Source organism: Passer domesticus, chromosome 2 (genome assembly GCF_036417665.1).
Source record: "Passer domesticus isolate bPasDom1 chromosome 2, bPasDom1.hap1, whole genome shotgun sequence".
Taxonomy (NCBI): domain Eukaryota; kingdom Metazoa; phylum Chordata; class Aves; order Passeriformes; family Passeridae; genus Passer; species Passer domesticus.
The window spans coordinates 60,644,610-60,664,329 of record NC_087475.1 but is presented as its reverse complement, the minus strand read 5'-3'; the positions used below and the strand labels follow the sequence as shown (position 1 = coordinate 60,664,329).

The window sequence follows — 19,720 nt, the reverse complement described above, 5'->3', positions numbered from 1 at the left end:
AAATACCTTTTTCTGTGATCACTAGTTTGCAATTACCTGATCACACCAAGATACGTTTTGTGTCCTCTTTTGTAAGGGACAGCGTAAGGGACTGTTTTCCAGGTAAATAAGCGATGACCAGAATTCTTGTACCATCTTTTGTAGCTATCACAGTGGCACCTACAGGCCAGTCATGAAATCAAAATCTGTGCTGCATGCTATGCCATATACCAAATGACTCCTGCTACAGAAATTTCTCTTTAGACATAAGGAGGGCTATGCATGGTAAAAAAAAAATAGGTAAGAACTACAGTAGCCTAAATTTTAGCTTGTTTTTTTTTTCCTACATTCCATGTTATTACATGGAATTAAGTTGAATGAAATTACAAATGTGAAGTGAAATACATAATGGAAGACGAACTCAACAGCCCACTACCACAAAGCAAGGATGCAAATTTTTCAAGTAAAAGGCTTAAATTCTCTGGTTTATTTACACAACCTAGAACCTAGCTGGATTCCATATTCTATTAAAACTCTAATAGACTTCTGTTTCAATGACAACCTTCCAAACACCAACACAGTATTTCCTTCAATGAGACAATTGCAAAAAAAGAGGAACTGAATCATTGTAATGTACTATAAAGTGGTTAGACTTAAGCTGTATCAATAGTAATTTTCACCTTGTTCATTTATCCGTTATAAACACTTTATTTAAGTATTTTTGTTCTCAGTTGCTCCTATTAGAATTCTGTAAGAAGTTACTAGCACTTCCAGCACAAGCACAAGTCAAAAGCTACCATACAAAGGCAGTTTGGGAAGCAATCCACATGCTGACATTTGGCACAGGTTTGCCTTTTGATTTCCTGAAGACACATTCATTATGATCTGCTCTGTTCTTAAAGCCAAATGACCAAAAGGGAAACTGAATCCTGGTACTGAGATGTACACACAATAACCCCTGCTGGGGATGGTGTGGCTGGACAGTGCCCAGGCAGAAAGGGACTGGGGGGTGCTGGTCAACAGCCGGCTGAACACGAGCCAGCAGTGTGCCCTGGTGGCCAAGAAGGCCAATGGCATCCTGGCCTGGATCAGGAATAGTATGGCCAGCAAGAGCAGGGAGGTCATCCTTCCCTTGTACTCGGCACTGGTGAGGCCACATCTCGAGTGCTGTGTCCAGTTCTGGGCCCCTCAGTTTTGGAAGAATATTGAGATGCTTGAGTGTGTCCAGAGAAGAGCAACAAGACTGATGAGGGGCTTGGAACACAAGCCATATGAGGAACAACTGAGGGAGCTGGGGTTGTTTAGCCTGGAGAAAAGGAGAATCAGGGGTGACCTTATCACTCTCTACAACTCCCTGAAAGAAGGCTGTAGTCAGGTGGAGGTTGGTATCTTTCTCTAGACAGCAAGTGACAGAACCAGAGGACACAATCTCAAGCTGCTCTAAGAGTAATATAGGTTAAATATTAGGAAAGTCTTTTACAGAAAGGGTGATAAATGGTCTGCCTGGGGAGGTGGTAAAATTGCCATCCCTGGATGCATTTTTAAAAAAGACTGGATATGGCACTTGATGCCATGGTTTAGTTGATGTGTTGGAGCATGGGTTGGTCTTGAAGGTCTCTTCCAACCTAGTGATTCTCTGTTCTGTGTGTTAATGAAAGTCACTTCATTCTCTCTCAAGCACAGTCTACTGCAGCCTACTCCTAAACAGCAAACAGTGTCCCTAAGAAGATGATGCTGCTGTCCCAGAAAACAGTTTCACCTCAGCGTCAAATCTACAAGCTTCTTAAATATCAGTGTCTAAAATTGTACCTTGATCTTCTAACAGAATTCAATGGATTCTGTAAGTTTGAAACCCCCTTGAGCTGGAGACTCTTTCATGTGGGAAAACTTGGGCTAATCCTTCTCATAACCTCCTACAAAGGGCAAGAGGAGAAAAACTGGACAACAGTTTTTCATGAGGTGACCTAAGAATGCTTCTCTTAAGTAACTTCTAGGGACTTACCTGGTAATAATTAAAGCAGATAGGTAGTGGAAAAACAGAAATTTCACAAGACTCTCACCTACTCAGGTTCATCTGCCTCAGAAAGCTCCTGAATAAAAATGTAAGAGAAGGATGACATACAAGAATCATTCTACATTCAAAAGCCATCTAGTATCAGACTGGAAAAAATAGAGTGAAAGTTTTTGGTGCTTCTTATTCCCCACCTAAGCAACAGAACTCATTTGAGACATCCAATCCTGAAGTACATCAACCTTCAGTTGCAGGAAAAAGACCTGCAACATTCAGGAATCAAAACTGCTTTGGTATTACTGAGCAGGTATCTTCCAAATAGTTAGCAGCCTGAAAGTTCAAACACTAACTATATTTTGGCATAAGAATCAGATATATTCTCTATGGGCAGGCCCTTCATTTCACAGACCGTGTTACATGGAGCATTACTTTCTGAATTTCAATATGCAGACAATTTTAAAGACAACTGTAGCACTTTCCTGAGGAGGACAATGGTTTGCTGCCAAACTTTTCTCCCTCCTTCAAAATACAGGAGTAATTTCACAAGAATATCATCTTATATTGGTAAAGAACTTCTACTGTTCTAGCAAAAGGACTTGTAATGCAGAAAAGCCTGGAAAAGAAAGGGAAAACAGCTGGGCGGAGGGGGTACCCTTTATGAACTTGCTCTTCCTCCACAGGATGAAGGTATTTTGTCTTGTAAAGCAAACAGAACAATTCCTAAAACAGACGTTCTCTAATCTGGAATCTGACAAATCTCACTCAGATGGCAGGCAGCTTCTTATGAATTTAAGTGTTGATGGGGGTGGTCTTCACCACTGGGAAGATGGCTTTTGAGTATTATCCTTGTGCCAGAAAACGATGACATTAACAGAAAGTCCTTGTGACCAAATTAGGAATATCGTTCACAACACAAAGGATCATCTACTGCATGCCCTAAGGCAATACTCTAAATGCCTCTTGGGAACTGGAAAAGTAACAATAAAAACAGTCCACAAGAGTCTTATGCCAATACTTGAAGTCTTTCCCACAACAAGATTTTATCTAAGAGAGTGATAAGGTGCATGAAGCAGTATCAGTATCACATCATGTATCAATACACCCTGAGTAACACTTATGAACTTAATACAAAATAAATTAAGACTGAAAAAATATAATGCAGTTGCTAGCTTAGAGTTCTGGAGCAGGCCGTTGATGGCAACATTCTGAACAGGGTTTGCAGCTGGTCTGTGGCACACCAAACCAAGCCTTTCTTGAGCTTTCTCTCCAGTATCAGTCCATTTCTGAGACAGTGCTAATCATTCACACACACAAACACACAGCCAGCCAACACAACAGAGCTGAAAGCTGAACCCACAAAAAATGAAGATTCGCACTGTAATAAGCTGGTTCCTTCTTTTGATTCTATGGTCTCCACACCATTCTAAACTGAACCTTCCCCAGAAACAGCTTAGCACTAGAAAAAGCTCTGACACAATGACAGCACAAACAAGAATGTCTCCTGCTGCTCACAGACACTTTCACAGTCTCCGTGGAAAGGGTTACTTCATTGCTTGTGATGGATGAGCCAGACATACAGCCTGGCAAGAAACTTGTATTCCCTTCTTGAGAAGGGACTCTGGAAACACTGTGATGGAGGATCCCAGGTTCAGACCCAGTTAAGCTCTGCCCATATGGTAAATCTGCAATCTGAAGTTGCCATCCCTACAAATGCTGATGTGCTTAGATGTGAAATTTCAGGCCTGCAGAAATACTTAAGAAGGGTCACAGAGGCACACTTCCGATAATCTCTACCTAGCATGACCCCATCACAAGATATTTAGCATGACCCCAACACATCATATGGTATTTCAGTCCAGGGCACTTTGACCATGGATTCCTTTCTGGATGGAAAAGGGAAGGAAGTTTCAAATAAAGAAGCTGGCAATAGACTCAAAAAGAAAAAAAAAGAAAGATCATAAATTTAATTAACTACATAGGGGGGAGGAGGGAAGGGAAGTAGGAAAAGTAGTAAATGAAGTAAAACTTCAGTTTACTTCAGTAAACTGAAGTAAAACACTTCCATTTTCTGAAGTGTTTTACTACAGCCTAATGAAGACAAGAAGCATCTTCATCTATAGCCAAGAGGCAATGGGCATGAATTGAGATCTATTTTATATCGAGACAAAGAACAAAACATGCCAAACATGAGCCAGTGTGCTCTGGACAAAAGGTTTGAGTTCATGCTCTCCCAATGTAATCCACACATGAAGGTGTTTATGGGCAGCCACCTAAGAAGTTGTATTTCCTATGACTTATTATAATTCAATATAAATTAATATCTAAGATCACAGCATCTATAAGCTTAGTTTAGAGAAAAACAAAAAAAACCCCAACTCTGCAGCAAGGCTCAGACTGATTGCTTTTGACTTTTTTTTTTAAGCAACATTTCTCCATTATTTAAAAAATGCCACATCTACCTGCTTTCAAACATAAGATATTAACATTCAGATTTATCAGTGTAAAAAGTAAAAGGTGTAGGGTATGCAAATGACTGAATATTTCCATTTTTAGTCATGGCAGCTATACACTAACTTGCAACTGCTTCCTTTGTCTCACTTGAAAAGTTTCTGCTCCACAACTTTTTATATAGCAGACACAGCTTTCCCTCACCCAATGTGGTATGAACAAGCCCACAGAAAATATTCAAATAAATTACTCCAATTGTGAAAGCCTAGTCAGCCTCATACAGACAACTTCCATTGCTTGCGTGTTAAGTTAACATCTGAACGCGATAAAGTCACAATCAAAAAATATTCTACAACCATGAAAATCAAACCAGAAAAACAGGACAAGCATAACTTGTCCTTTACTTAACACAAGTCACCTTAAATTTTTTGTTTATCTTTGACATATATAGATATCAAGGATGTAGCTTTACTGTTTTGTATAACACTCAATGAAATAGTTGCTTTAAAACTAACAGCAATTCACATATAGGTACATCTCTGTTTTGAAATTTATTCAACTGAGCCACCAATACTCCCTTCTGCTTCCCTGAGAAAACCATTTTTAAATGTGTATATATGCTTATGTTAAACAGAGAAAGACAAAAATATGTAAACTGCAGTAGAATACGTATCTTATGGTATCATAGTTAGTCACCAATTTCAGCATTTCTCAGTGTGTGGTGGTTAAGCAGACATTTACTCTCAGGAATTTTGCCACAGAGCTTCCAGCTTGTAATGACTGGCTAACCACAAAGCAGTAATTTTGCACTACCATATTTAAAATGACTGGTGTCCATTGCTGCTAGCACTGCTAACAGCTAATCCTGAAATAAAACAAATGATACTTCTCCTAGTGTCAATAGCACAAATTTTCACACAGGCTGAAACACTAAACTCCAGAACAAAAAACTTCCTCCATTTATCTAAGTTTAGTTTGCATTTGTCATTCAAAAAATAACTTGTAACAGCTATTCTGTATGCTTGCTCTGGTGAAGCAACATGTCTTAAAAATAATGCTATGTACAAGCATAATCAATTGGAAAATTTATAGCAGATGTAGTACAATACAAATACAAATTCAGAGCACACCAATACTCTATGTAAGATGACACTGTGGTCATCACACAACTCATTTAATGAGAATCTGGTTTTCTGAAAGCTTTTGGACAAGTCTGGGGACTGCAGTAAAGAAAGCACATCATTTCACATAAGCAAAACTTCAGTAGGAGCAATCATGAGCAGAGATATGTACAGCATTTATTGTGAGTCTCCAAATGGGTTAATCCCAAGATAGATCACTCAAACAAAAAAAGCTCTCTTGATAGAATAGCTCATAAATCAACTGCTACACCTGTCAGCTCCTCGCTTACATGTTACCTCACAGACCTAAATTGTCAGCCATCAGCATGTTTTACACTCCCCATTCTCACTGCAGAGTGGAAGCATTGCATCCTTGCTGTACCCACAATGACATTTCCATGCCTGTCCCTTCCTCTACTTATTTTAAAATATTTCCTTACTCCTCCTTATGATCCAGCAGCACAATACAAATGCCATCTTTCACTATCAATGTGCCAGTTGTCAGACAGATCCTGGGTAAGTCCACATACCAAATCACTCCTCCTGGAATTTTAACTCAAAGACACTACTTCCTAACACTTGAAATGATGGAGCCAGTATGAACAAAGGGCTGTCCTTAGTTCATCTTTCAGAAGTATTTCTTCTTAGAATGCAGAGTTTCCTCTGAGCGCATGTTTTTTACTTCCCTATGTAATCTAACAATAATCTGTTAGTTCCTAACAGAACTAATGTTTTTTACTTCCTTAATGTAATCTACGAATAATCTGCAGAGAACATCTAACTAAAAAAAAACAAATAAAAATCAACCAACACTGGCAACTTGCTTTTACATTGCTTGAGCTTTCCACATTAAGGAAGAAATACGGCTTCTTTCCAGAAAGGTTAAAGAAAGATCTTCACTGAAGACAGCCTACCTTCCTGTGTAGACAGTCTTACACCTTTTTTTGAGACTGTTGTTTCTGATGTTTCTTCCAGCCAGACATTTTCTGTCATCCAGTATTTCCTCACAGTCTCCATGATTTTAGATACTCAGAAAAAGGGCACATGTGCACTAATGTCGAGCTTCAATGGAATCAACCAATGCACCTGCAACACAATCGACGTAAACCTTGATGTTGACTAATTGAAGATCTTCACTCTTTGGATTTTTTATCTCATGGATAAAGAGACCAGCATGTATGAGGAACCAAAGAGGATTTCTGAGCATTGATCAAGTACAAAGAGAATTTTCTGGGAAGGAGGTGAGGGTAGCACTTCAAGATCCATTTCTTGTGAGGAAGAGTAACAAACGAGGCTTTTCACAGATATTTCTAATACATCTGGACTGTAGCTTACAGAATGTGAAAATTACTTTATCTCATGTAATTGCTTATACTTCAGGTTATTAGCTTCCAGCAGAAACATTCGGCCAAGAGCCAGTTACATTCACCCTTGGCATAAACAACTCATAATAATAAAGTGGTACTCCTACATCCTAGTTTTTGCTTCTCAAACATACAAAGCCTACAGCTTATTCCTGACATAAGAATTATATCAACTAGGCAAATTTTATTCAAGCAGAAAGATATCAATAGGATGTAATTTAGTCAAGTACTCTTGCTGATTAGAAGCTAAAAAAACCTGATAAAAAGATTTTAAAATCCTCCGTGTTATACAATAGGCTTTTTAAATGAGAAGTTTCACATAACTCAAGGAAACTCAAGAAAAATGGCTATACTTTGCTGATATCAATATTTTTATAATAACAAAGCACAAAGCAAAGTATAAAAGCTATGAAATCACTTGTAGTATGAAAAAAAAAAAGCCCAGCAGCTAGATAGAAAATCTCTTTGCCTGCACAGGAGACTAAGACGCCCATATCCCAGTATTTAAATTTACACACAGACTGTATTGTGTTGAGACATTTTCGTTATAAAGGCTCCATGTTTCTCAGCATATAAAAGCCCCCATATATAGAGTAACATTTCACAACCTTTCATTCACATAGTAGTAGTTTAGGTGATTATCCAAAAAAATGATCAACAAATTATTAAGATTAAATTGCTTATACCATTACAGAAATATAAACTGTAAGTAAAAAAATCTACTATATTTATATTTTTAAAGCTGTGTTTTAAGTAACATTTCAAAGTTGTAGAGGAAAGCAGGATATCTTGTTAACAAAACCCCAAAAACACAACCATGTAAGTTTCTTTATGCTGGATGAAGTTTAATTATTATAGCCTCCCTGCTATCCTCCCATGGATCTCTCCTGCACAGAATGAGTTCATTGTAATTAGCCACCTACAAGTCTTACTACACAGTCATCTGGTTAAAAGTCACAAAGACCAGAAATTCACTTTAAAATACATACTACCTCCAAGTATATTTATGAATTGATGATGCAAAAAACTTAGTATTTTATGGCAAGATCATCAAGTGAATAAATCTCTAATGGCAATATGAGAACTACGTGTCTTAAGTGCTCTTAAGAAACGACTTTTTTTCAGAAATAACTACAATTCTTCAAAACACACTATCATAACTGGCCCCAATACATTCAAGCACCTCTCATAGATTTTGTTTTTAATCATGTCTGTGGACTTTCCAATTAGGACACCTAGTATTTTTTTTTCTATTTTCATATGTTTAATCCATGCATCTTTTCACGTTGGCATTGCAGAAATGCTTTGTTGAGCAACTCAACTTTTAGCTTATTAGCACAACATACAAAGAAAAAAAACAGTACAAATTTAAAGCTTTACAGACTCAGACACTGGTACTCAAACACTTGTACTGTTCTTTCAGCAAAAATGGCAGGGTGAAACAGACAATTGGGAATGGGAACTACTCTGTCTGCATGACAGGGCTCTTAGATAATCCATTCTGAATTGCATGAGAGACTCATAAATCAGCTCCCTAAGAACATAATCTGCTGGAGTCCTATAAATTCTGTGTCTTTTATTCTCCCCTTCAAAATACACAGTATAGAAAGACCAAGAACTTTTCTGGTGCAGAATTTCTATATATTAAAACTCCAAGATGAGGATGCCAGCTCATGGGATTTTTGCTACCATCTCCCATAAAGCAAGCTATTTTTTTTGAGCTAAAGGCCATCTTCTTTTTAAACATATGGCATTGTAGTTGTCACTGTAGATCACAGTAAGGCACCAGGTACTGGGAACAGCAGATATAGGTAACTGTATCAGTTGGTAAAAATTGAAGTCCTGATCTCCAAAGCACAGCACCTCATTTATAACCTCACATATGACATTTGTCAAGCCTTAGACAACTGTGCCACTGAGCACCTCCCAACAGCTGTGCACTTACACAGCACATCAAGGACAGGGGCAACAGTACAATGACCCACCAGTGTCACACCCACAGTCCCTACTCCATCATGTTACCAACACCAGCACCTTTGCTAGAAGAAACTGACCCCCTCAGCAGAAACCTATTCAAAGTGAACATGAGCTATCCATCCTAAGAAATTAATCTGGATGCAATTATGACTTTATTAGACTTTTATTAGTATTTTGTTCTCACTTTTTCTTCATCATCTAGATGGGGGAAAACCCATATTTAGTGAGCATCTACATAAACAGCCTGGCCAAATGATTGCTGATTTCTAAGCTGGAAGTTTTCTTTGCACAGTTCTTTTTCTTTAATTGAGACTACAAGCAGATGATCACTGACAAAATACCAAATGCACAACACTTTCTATTAGAATTTGCACTGTGAAATTTTGCAGAAATAAAGGCAGATACCATATGTGCCACTGAGAGCTCCAAAATCAAGGCTGATGAAGGACTTTACGGAAACAATCGTACGTGATCTGCTGATCACATCCTCAGCCTAACCCCACTGCACTCTTTAATACAACGTGTTCTTGTGAAGCATCAGCTTCATGCGTCCTGTGGTGAACCATGTGTTTACTCACATTTAACACAAACCTAATGTCAGTCTACAGTCACTCAGCTGTGTTTTGAAGTTAAACCATGTCTAAAAGGCAGATTCTGTGACAAGTTTTTTCCCTTTGTAAATAGCCTGAAGCAAGAAATTCTAGGAAGTGATTAGGGCTCTGCTGGCAAATGGATATAAAATCACAGCTGGAGATTCCAAATTACAGTAGGTGGATCAGGGATCTCAGTGTTTCTGTATATAGGCATTCATGCATATCAGCATGTCAGTCTTTATCGTGCCTTTCTGCACTGTTTGCTGTAGTGTCTCTGTGCTGCCACACTTACATAAAATGCACTTGCCCTGGCACTGCAGTAGCAGTTCAGACAAGCTTGCCTGTTGGCAAGTAAACAGCAACAAGCTGATCCTGGACTTGCAGGTGAAACACAGTAAGAAGATTAAGAATCATGAAGGTTTGAAGAGACTTCTACAGGATGCCTGGTTCAACTCCTTGTTACAAAACAGGGACAGCTGAAACAGACTATTCCTGGCCATGACCAGTCACATTTTGACCATCTTCAAGAAGGCAACTTCACTACCTCTCAACAATCTGTTCTTATGTTTGACAATATAACAATTGTCTTTTCTTTTGCTCAAATATTCTCTTGTATTTTAATTCATGCATATAATACCTTGTCTCTGAGCAGCACTGAGAACCATCTGCCTTGTCTTTTTTTTCATTCTTGCCTTCAGTTAGTTATGTACACAACATACCATCTAAGCCTTCTCTTTGCCAGGCTAAACTAAATCACTACACAAAGATGTTCCCCACTACTGGCTCCACTGTTACCTACCTGGGGACACCAGCTGGAGTTCATGCAGCAGATGACAACAGTGAGCCTGGCAGCTCAGTCAGTATTCAGTACAAATTACTGTCTACTAAGGTGTACTTCAACATGTTGTCTGTGTTATCACAGATGGTGCCAAAAGCCTTGCTAATACACAGGGATCAACTGCTGTCCCCTTGTATGGTGAGATAGTAATTTTGTTACAGAAGGCTATTAAGTTAATCAGGCATGGATTGCCCTTCATAAATCTATCCTACCTATTGTCCTTTGTGTTTGGTAATGGTTTCCAGGATTATTTGCCTTATCAGCTTCACAAAGACTGAGATCAACCTGACTGGCTCATAGCTCCTCAGTTCCTCCTTTTTGTACTTGAAAACAGGAGACATTCACTCTCCTCCAGACCTTCGCAAACTCCATTCATAATGATGCTCTCTCAAATTGCACTTCTACTCTCTTCACTGAGTAGAAGTGCAATTACATTATCTAGCTTGGCTAAGAGCTGGAGATGCATCCCAATCAAGTTTGATGTGCATACCTAGTATGTTTAGACATTCTATCCTCCAGTACCAAGATGTGCGTATTTAAGAAAGCAATGAAAGTGACGCCCAGATACCCTCAAAAATCACAAAAGTGGTGTACATTCTCTGCTGTCTTGATATACCAAACCTGATACTTCATCAGCAACTCTTTTAGAAGACTAACAGAAGATTTACCAGAAGTGTTGAGCTTGAAATGAGAATCTTGTTAGAAAACATGACAAAAAAACAGTACCATGGAAGGTGCTTTTTATATTTTACTGGATTCTGTCTTATGAAGAAGTGTGAAGTTGTATTTTCACTTGTTTTCCTTTTTTTTTTTTTAGCATACCAGCAAAGTTGTCAATGAAGTCACTGACAATTGGTACCTCCTGCTTCTCCTTGATATGCAACAGGAACCCACTCTTGTACACGTGAAAGAATAACCACATATATCATCAAGACAGCACTACATGCACCAACATCAGCTGAGCAATGCACTGAAGTTGTGTTGTATGCAGTCAACTACAGAATGTAGGCAGGTGCCTTAACGGAGTCTCCTGATTTAAAAAGTGTCCTATCAGAGGAGCAAAAGTGTCCTAGAAGATGAAAAGATAAATATCACCAGATACAATGTTTGTCTTGGTGCTAGCAGATATGAAGATGCCAGTTGAGAAGGTAAAAGAAACTTAAGTACCTGCTTGGGACAGGTCTTCTTCCCAGGAAGATGAGGCACATCCTGTATCTACCAATTAAAGCCATAGATGCAATACATGAAGAGTAAAGTTTAAACTGCAGATTTAGTGTCAACACCACCACTATGTTCTTTCTCACAGAGTGCTTTGCCTTTACAGGTAACTGTTACCCCAGAATTCTTCCATTTTATGATAGAAATTATCCAAATGAAGTTAACATGGGGGGCAAAAAGGTCTGAGAAACAAACATGGAATGAACTTAGAGAGTTTTGTAGAGCATTAAGACATCCATAGGGTTTCCTTAAGATGTCTTAGAAAATAGTCAGGACCAGGACTGTGTTTCAAGGGGAGTGATATGAACAGGCAAAGGCTGGTATTTGAGAAGTTGACTAAACTCGAGATTAGGTGAGAAAAATTAATATCAAGCTCAGAAGACAAGTTCGTTAACGCTAGTAACCTGTAGAGGAAGCTCTCAGCTCTTGTCCAGATCAGCCATTTCCTTTCTCCAAATCTCACAGGTAAGTAGAATCTGGGATAATGCTTTTTACATTTGTGAATTCTGCCTTATTGCCAGACTCATTTCCACTTCATTATAACCAAGGGTTTTCAAGTTTAAAAAGCCTCAGGCTGACATATAATGAATAGAAGGAAAGGACAGCTAATTTCTTCACAATGTACAATGGTTACTTCAAGAATCATCTGAAACAAACTGGTAGTGATGAACACCATACTTCAAGTATTTTTTTAACACAAAGCCATCAAGACAGTGTTGCATCAAATGATTTCTCTAATATTTTGCAGATAAATAGTGATCTATGTGTATCAGCACTGTACATGTACCACTGAACATAATCTATATGATACATTTTCTAGTGTCTCATTCAAAGGAAGTTTATAGTAAGACTGAGTCCAGCAGTCTCTATCACCCTCCACCTGACCTTGTCTTCAGCTGGAAAGACACAGAATCTGGCTGTGTACCAGTGTAGCAAGTTAGGAAGTGATTAGTACATGCCTTTGGTATCTACAAACAGGGTGCTCAGTAACAATTACCACTTGAGAAATAACTTGAACTCTTTACATCCTAACTCCTTTTACTCCTTTTTCATGCACATAACCTATAGAAAATCAACACCAGTATTACAAAAAAAGTAAGCAGACATTGACTCAAATGGTCTTTCTCCATCTGTTCATCCTGCAATTCAATGCCCCTCTCCTTATTCCAATATTGGAGTAATTTTATGCTACAGCATGGTATAGAACTGGACTCAGGACACTAAACAGCTGGCATTATTTTTTAAAGTATTTTTATATTTTCTGTATTTTATATTATTTGTGGTATTTTTATAATCAAAAGTTCTATCCACAGCACAATACATTGATCAAGTTAAAATAATGGTACAGTTTCTAGGCAAAAGACAATTGTTAGCTTCTTTTCTTATGGCTTCTCACCCTTCAGCCTGAACTACTTATGTCTCCTCCAGTCTAGGTGGCTTGACAAAGAAGAAACAGTAAAAAATGAAACCAGTTCACATGCTACTTCATCACAGTAGCTTAACAGCACAAAACCTGAAGAAATCACAACCTCATCTGAAGAGCTTTGAAGGATAAAACCATGTCTTGTATAACTCCCTTCTGAAACTATGGAGAAAAACATGTCAGATCACTGACTTGCAAGCAGTGACATACCACAAAGTCTGAAACTGGGTCTTGCTGCAAAAGCATACACAATACGCTTTGTTACAGCAAAGCCAGCTTAATACCATCTACACATCAGGTTCTGTAGTTCTTTTAAAGTCTGCTTTAGCAATCATTAGTGGGTTAGCAACTTTCTCCTAAGAGGCATCAGTATTGCTGGGAGTGATGAAATCCGGCACCGCTTGTCCCAGGTTTCACCACACCATCTCTGTTACTTTCTCAAACCTCCAAATTTCACAGTTACCAAATCTTGAAGTTTCCTTTTCAACCCAAGTGTGCAGTCAAATATAAGCCTCTGCACATCACAAACTGGGCACAAGGCCAAAACACATATAATTTTTTTCTGCTCCAGAATTACAGGAAAAGCATAGATTGCATAATGCAATATGAAGCATATTTTAACTCATTAGAGACTTATTTATTAAGGAATGATTTACCTCAAGACAAGTCTTTGATTATACATAGAGCTTTGTTGCTTTTTGGCAGTCTTTCTTTATTGAACGTATTTCAGATTCTCATGTCTGGTTGTTGAAAGAAAGTTTCTTCCAGCAATAACCTTAAGATTGTTTTTTTAATGAAACAAACAGCTTTACATTTCCTACTTACAGCACCCTTCTGAGACTTCATCCAAAGGATCTTAGACAGTTCTACTTGCACTATGAAGGAAGATTAAAACCACCTTTCCTACTTAATCAAAGGGGCTCATTCTTTATGGAGTGATGAAGAGCAAGTTGCAATCCACACCCTTTATTTACACCAATATTTGCACCAGTATGTAAACAAATTCCAATACAGTAGCTGAAAAAATAACATGCCATGCACCCAGTTGGCACTGCAGTGATTTCAGTTTTATTTTTGGTAGAGCATTCATTAATTCTTTCCAGAAGCAGCTGGGAAAGCTTCCTCAATGTTAGTGTCATAGATATGAAGTGCTCATGCAATAGATACCTAGCATAGCCAAAAGGCCAAGTACCATCTTAGATCAATTAGTTAATAAACAACATTTTCCTGAACACATCTAACAAATGTTTGCCTTCTATACAACCACCCTTTTCTCCTTGCTGTTCATGAACCACAGACCTACCTTGAGCTCCAGAAAGAAGGAACTTCCAAGGCTTAAATACCAACTCTTTCATCAATTCTTCATACCTATGCCACTTCAAAATCCAACCACAGTTGACTGCATCAAACTACACTTGTTTCCAAAGAAACACAGGGGTAAACTTTCTCCCAACTGGTAGAGAAATCAGAATTTTGCTAGGTATTTTCTAGAAGGCATAACACAATACTGACTACAGTCCTCTTTCAGTCAAACTATACAAGTAATTTCTGTGAGAAGCTAGTACTAAGCTCCAACTTAGACAAATTAGATACAAAGATAGAATGTTTTCCTGAAAGATGTAGCAGGCATTAGTTTGTCACCATTTTCTGCCCTTGACCCCTAAATTTTAGTAATTCTAAAATTAACTGTGAGGGAATAAAATTAAAATTTCTCTTAGTTTCAAAGATTCTTCTGTCACACTATAGGTATAGGTAAACCCAACCAAGTGAAATGTAAAAGACAGCCTGCTTTAGTAAGGAAATAATTTGAAATATGACAAAAATGCTTTGTAGAAGTTAGCAGTACAAAAAAATCCCAAGCAAGTTTGGAAAATATTGTCATCTTGTCAAATATTAATTAAGTGCTAAAAATCTTTTCAGATGTCAAATGAGTTAACACGTATCTTTCAACATCCAGATTCTTCACACTTCAAATAGCAGAGACTTCCCTAACACTGACTGTGCTTCTATCTAGATACCCCATGTATCACAATGTAAAAAATTTCAATTCCATTTCGCTTACATTTATAAGCGTACATTAGCAATAGGCACTGTAAAAAAGCCTGTACTACACAAGTATCTTGTTTTCAGCTGGTATAGAGTTAATTTGTTTCTTAGTAGCCAGGACAGTGCTGTGTTTGGAACTTAGCATGAGTACAATGCTGATAGGACACTGATGTTGCAGTTGTTGCTAAGGTGTGCTTGCACTGAGGTAAGGACTGTTCATGGTCTGTGAGGCAGCAGGGGCGCAAGAAGCCAAGAAGGAGCAAAGAAGGAGCCTGGCTAGGACAGATGACCTGAAGTAGCCAAAAGGATAATCCATAACATACAGTGTCATGGCCAGTATATAAATGGGGGTAGTTGGCTGTGAGCTGTCAATCACTGCCCAGGGATGGGCAGGGCACTGGTCAGCAAATGGAAAGCAGTTATTCCATTTGTTTCTCTTGAATTCTATTCTTCTCTCGCCCCTTTTCATTACAATTATTAGTATTATTATAGTTTATTTTGATTCAACAATGAAGTTAAGTCCTTATCTTAACCCACAAGGTTTAGGTATTCCTGATTCTACTCCCCATCAGGTGGGGTAGTGAGCAAGCAGCTGCATGGTAGTTAAGTTGCCAGTTGAGGTTAAACCGCAACAACACGATACCAGAATTTACTAAAATTATGACAACCATAGAAAAAGTAGAGATTACAGAAGTGTACTGAAAATTTCATGTTACAACCCTAGCAAATAAGCTCTTTGAAAGAAGAATAATTTTAGCCCAAATAAAGAAGTATTCACTGCTGGTTGAAAAACTGCATCACGTATTTAGGGTTTTTCCAGATACAAATCCCCTCTTTTTACCTAGTCATGAATGGATTAGAATACCTGTAATGTTTGTAGCAAGGATCTGAAGAGACTGATCTAAATTATTGTGTTTTCTACACACTTCAGTAGCATGCTTTAGCTAAAAAAGTTTTTTTTTTGTATACTTTACTATCAAGTTTGGAAGGAAGAATTACATCTGAAACAATAGCTCTTTTGTGACACAATTACACCAAAGCAGAGTTTACAAGTACAAAAATTACACACTGAAGTTTCAGCAAAAGACTCAAAAAGGAAACAAGCCTTTGTGGAAAATACTAATGCATTCATGCAATTCAGAAATGTACATAGAACAATAGCCACCTATTATTTCAAAAGCAATACTTCTGGTGACATCATAAACCATAAGTTGAAAGAATTCTGCAACACTTGCACTCAAAGCACACAAAATTAATGATCATCTTTGATTTTGCAGGAACCTCAGTGCACTCTGCACCCATCTGACTTCAAGCATTTTGACATCAAGTGATCATTCACATACGACAAAATAGCACATTAGGGAAAAAAATGTTCAGCAACTCTAATTGGTAATTTACAGGGAAGGCTACAAAAACTCTTAGATAGTCTATTAGCAATTCAATACAGAAGACTTCATTAAAACCAAATAAATACTAAATTTTACCTTTTCTGGATTGTAATATAAAGATTTCAAAGTGGTAAACAAGGGTGGGCAGCCTTTACTGAAGTTAACCCTCAGGAACTTATCCGTTAGTTCTCTAAATTTTTCACCTAGGAACAAAAGTGTGTTTGGTTATATGTCAGTGATTGCAAGTGTTATATAAATATACGCACTAACTGCTGTGCAACTCTGGATAACAGAGGAACTGAGAAACTGCAATTGAGGGCTTTAGTCTTTCCTGTTATTAAGTAAGACACAAATATGCTCCAGATTTAAAAAAAAAAAAAAAAAAAAAAAACAACAACAACAAAAAAAAAAAAAAAAAACAGAGTAAAATGCTTAAGTTGCTAGTGTTTAGGAGTCTGCTGGCAGACATGGTAACAGTCCTCAAACCTGCAGTCTATTAGAAAGAGAAAATAAGAAGTGCTGACTACAGAGGATGTAGCAAAAGCTATTTAAACAAACACTGAAAACACCCTATAATATTAAGAATAACAATGGAGAACTAGCAAAAGCTCCATCATCATAGGTTTTTATGAGTAAATTAGACAAATATGTGTTAGGAGTAGTGCAGATATAAAGTATCCTGATTTGAGGAAGAAGGATGGATGAAATGAATCCTTTGCTACTCTTCTAGTCCTATTTTTATTAGTAGGACATGACTTGTGATAGGATTGTTTCTGGAATTAGAAATAAGACTTATTGTTTCAGAAACATAAGCTCCATATCAGAATCACCTATATCAAAATACAACTGGATCAGATTTTTAGCTTTCTGACATATATTTTCAGTTAAAAATGACAATACTTGCATTAAGTGCTACTGTTCTGAGAAATGCTGTTAAAAAAAAAAGCAGTACTTTGAACAGAAGACATGCAGCCAGGAAAATAGCTGGTTTTCTTTGTTTTTTCCTGTGATAAAAGTGATTGATTACAGCTGAGGCGGGGGGGCTGGAGGGGGTACTTGTTGTTTGGTTGTGCTTTTTTCCATTTTTTTATTCACTGTGTTTGCTTTGCATAGGGATGAACTTTTTCCACACTTCAGTGCCTCCTCTGTTGTGGACTTCTCTAACTTCCTCAACAAAGAAGTACCACACTTCATGTAATACTAAGATTCACCCATAAAACTGACAAAACTGTTGAAATAAACTTAACTTCAATAAGAACACATTAACAATTTTAATAACAGCTTTTTTTAGATATTCAGAAAATGCAGACTCTACTGCTTTGTATATAACATTTTCATTTACTTCTATCAATTCTCAATTGTCCTACACTTACTGTTATCAGCAGTGTTGTTAATAAATACTGAGACTAATGAAAGTAATTCATGTTCTCACCTTGCTGTACTAAACCAAACTGCTGTATATAGAAACTCCTACTACCTGTGGATGGGGATCCATAACTGGACTGTAAGCACATGCTTTATTACAGATGGATTAATTAAAATGTGTTGTCTCACAGTACAGAAACTCCCCTATATAAAGAAAAAATCCATCTCAGTTTCTCCTGTTGAATTCTTCTAATTTATAATCTTGCTGGAAGAGCCATAATTTAGAATTTCAGAAAGCAAGATTCAAGTGTCCATTAAATACTTATTTACTTATAGAAAACAAGAGTTTTAAAACAAAGTAAAAAAAAACCCAAAAAAACAAAGGCACACAGCTGGGTACCCACCTATGACAAGAAGAAGAGTTACAATTTAGTCTGAGGCACACACCTTACTACAAGAGCATAAACAAATCTAAAAATGCATGCACACGCACTTGATCAGTAAAATTGATGGTAACAGCCTTCCTCCAAAAAGGTGGTTTCCAGCTCAATCAAGGAGCCGATTTGTTTCAAATACAAGGTTAGGATTCACAGCAGAGTCCGGACAATAACTTGTCCTTTTAGCGTAAGTGTGGATTTTAAAGCATTTTAATTGTTAAGAGCAATTTAATTCTGAATCAAATAGTGACAGCTGTAACTGCTCAGTAACCACACTGGAACAGTAACTGCATTTAACCAGAAATTCTATCCTCTTGAAACATGCCAACGTTTTTCTGCAAAGATGTTCCTTTGTACACCTTCACATTCTCACTATCAAATTTCAGCCAAAAGAAATTCTTGCCTCCTGTACTTGCAAATATAGAAAATAATTTAGTAAACAGACTAATCTCTACAGGACCAAAAACAGTCTTACACATTCATGCCTGACAGGCTTAATAAGTAAGTCAGCAGAAACAAATTTTCATTTTGAAAAATTCTTATTTGTTATAAAATGCTAAAGAAAGTAGCCAAGAGATTTTTCTTGACCAATCTAATAATGGATTTTGCTTTCATTTATCCTATTGTTCCAGCATGAACAACTAATTCTTGTTACTACCCATATTTCTACATAAACGAACATAAGCTGTGAAACTACACTGTCAGGTGTAAGGCCACCTAGAGCAAAACACACAGTGAAATGAAGTCAACAGCAAAACACTTAATAAAGATATAGAAAAACATTTTGCAGGTTATTTCCTTATTTTCTGTGTTACCATAACAATCTTATTATATATATTAAAAAACCAGTTACTCATCACCTCCTTTCTAAAATTAGCTGAAAAGCCTCAAAATTTGCCCCTGTATCTACAAATAAACTGAAGTATACAGGATGATGAAAGGCACAAGTGGCAACTTCTTATGAAGCAGTTAAAATCTTTATATTTTACACAGGAAATGAGTATGCACGTTCAGACACATGAGCAACAGCAGGGGAGTGGAACAGACGCTCTGGAACTTTTAAAGGTAGCAAAAAATGTGGTGCTCAGCAAACGAGCTAAACTAAAAAACTAACCTTAAAAATTTTAAAGCTTGAAGAGGTATGCTGGGAATTTGCAACTGATCTCAAATTTATTGATATTTGATATCTAGCTCATGTACTTTCCCAAAGTCTTCTACTGTAATTTCAGCAGCTAGACAGCTACACAATAATTATACATTTTTATGGTATTTACCATTTCATTTCGTTTCCTTCCTTCCATTTTAGAAGAGTCCAGCTTTCTATTTTAGCAAGCATGCACACATTTTCCTTCCAAAACTGAGGGTATTTGTGCATCATATTTCAAAACAAATTTTGAAAGTGCAGTCACAAAGAACTTAGCTATAAAATTAAATAATTTGAGCTACATAATACTGCAGATATTTTTCTTCCTTATCAAATTAGCAGCACAAAGGTAGTTTTTGTTGTCAAAT

General features: G+C 37.3%; 1 protein-coding gene across 2 annotated transcripts in view; it reads right to left on the bottom strand.

Annotated features, from left to right (window-relative positions):
* Positions 1–19,720, bottom strand: part of NAA16 (N-alpha-acetyltransferase 16, NatA auxiliary subunit) — a 62,451-nt gene that overhangs the window by 15,731 nt on the left and 27,000 nt on the right. The window contains exons 9-10 of one of the 2 annotated variants that reach the window (XR_010356080.1): positions 16,503–16,609; positions 6,474–6,645 (exon numbers count right to left, since the gene is read on the bottom strand). Coding sequence is in view for 1 of the 2 variants with exons in the window: in XM_064408672.1 (XP_064264742.1) it covers positions 16,503–16,609 (107 nt within the window). In the remaining variant the exon portion in view is untranslated. The remainder of the gene's footprint in view (positions 1–6,473; positions 6,646–16,502; positions 16,610–19,720) is intronic. The other variant, XM_064408672.1, reaches the window with a different exon arrangement.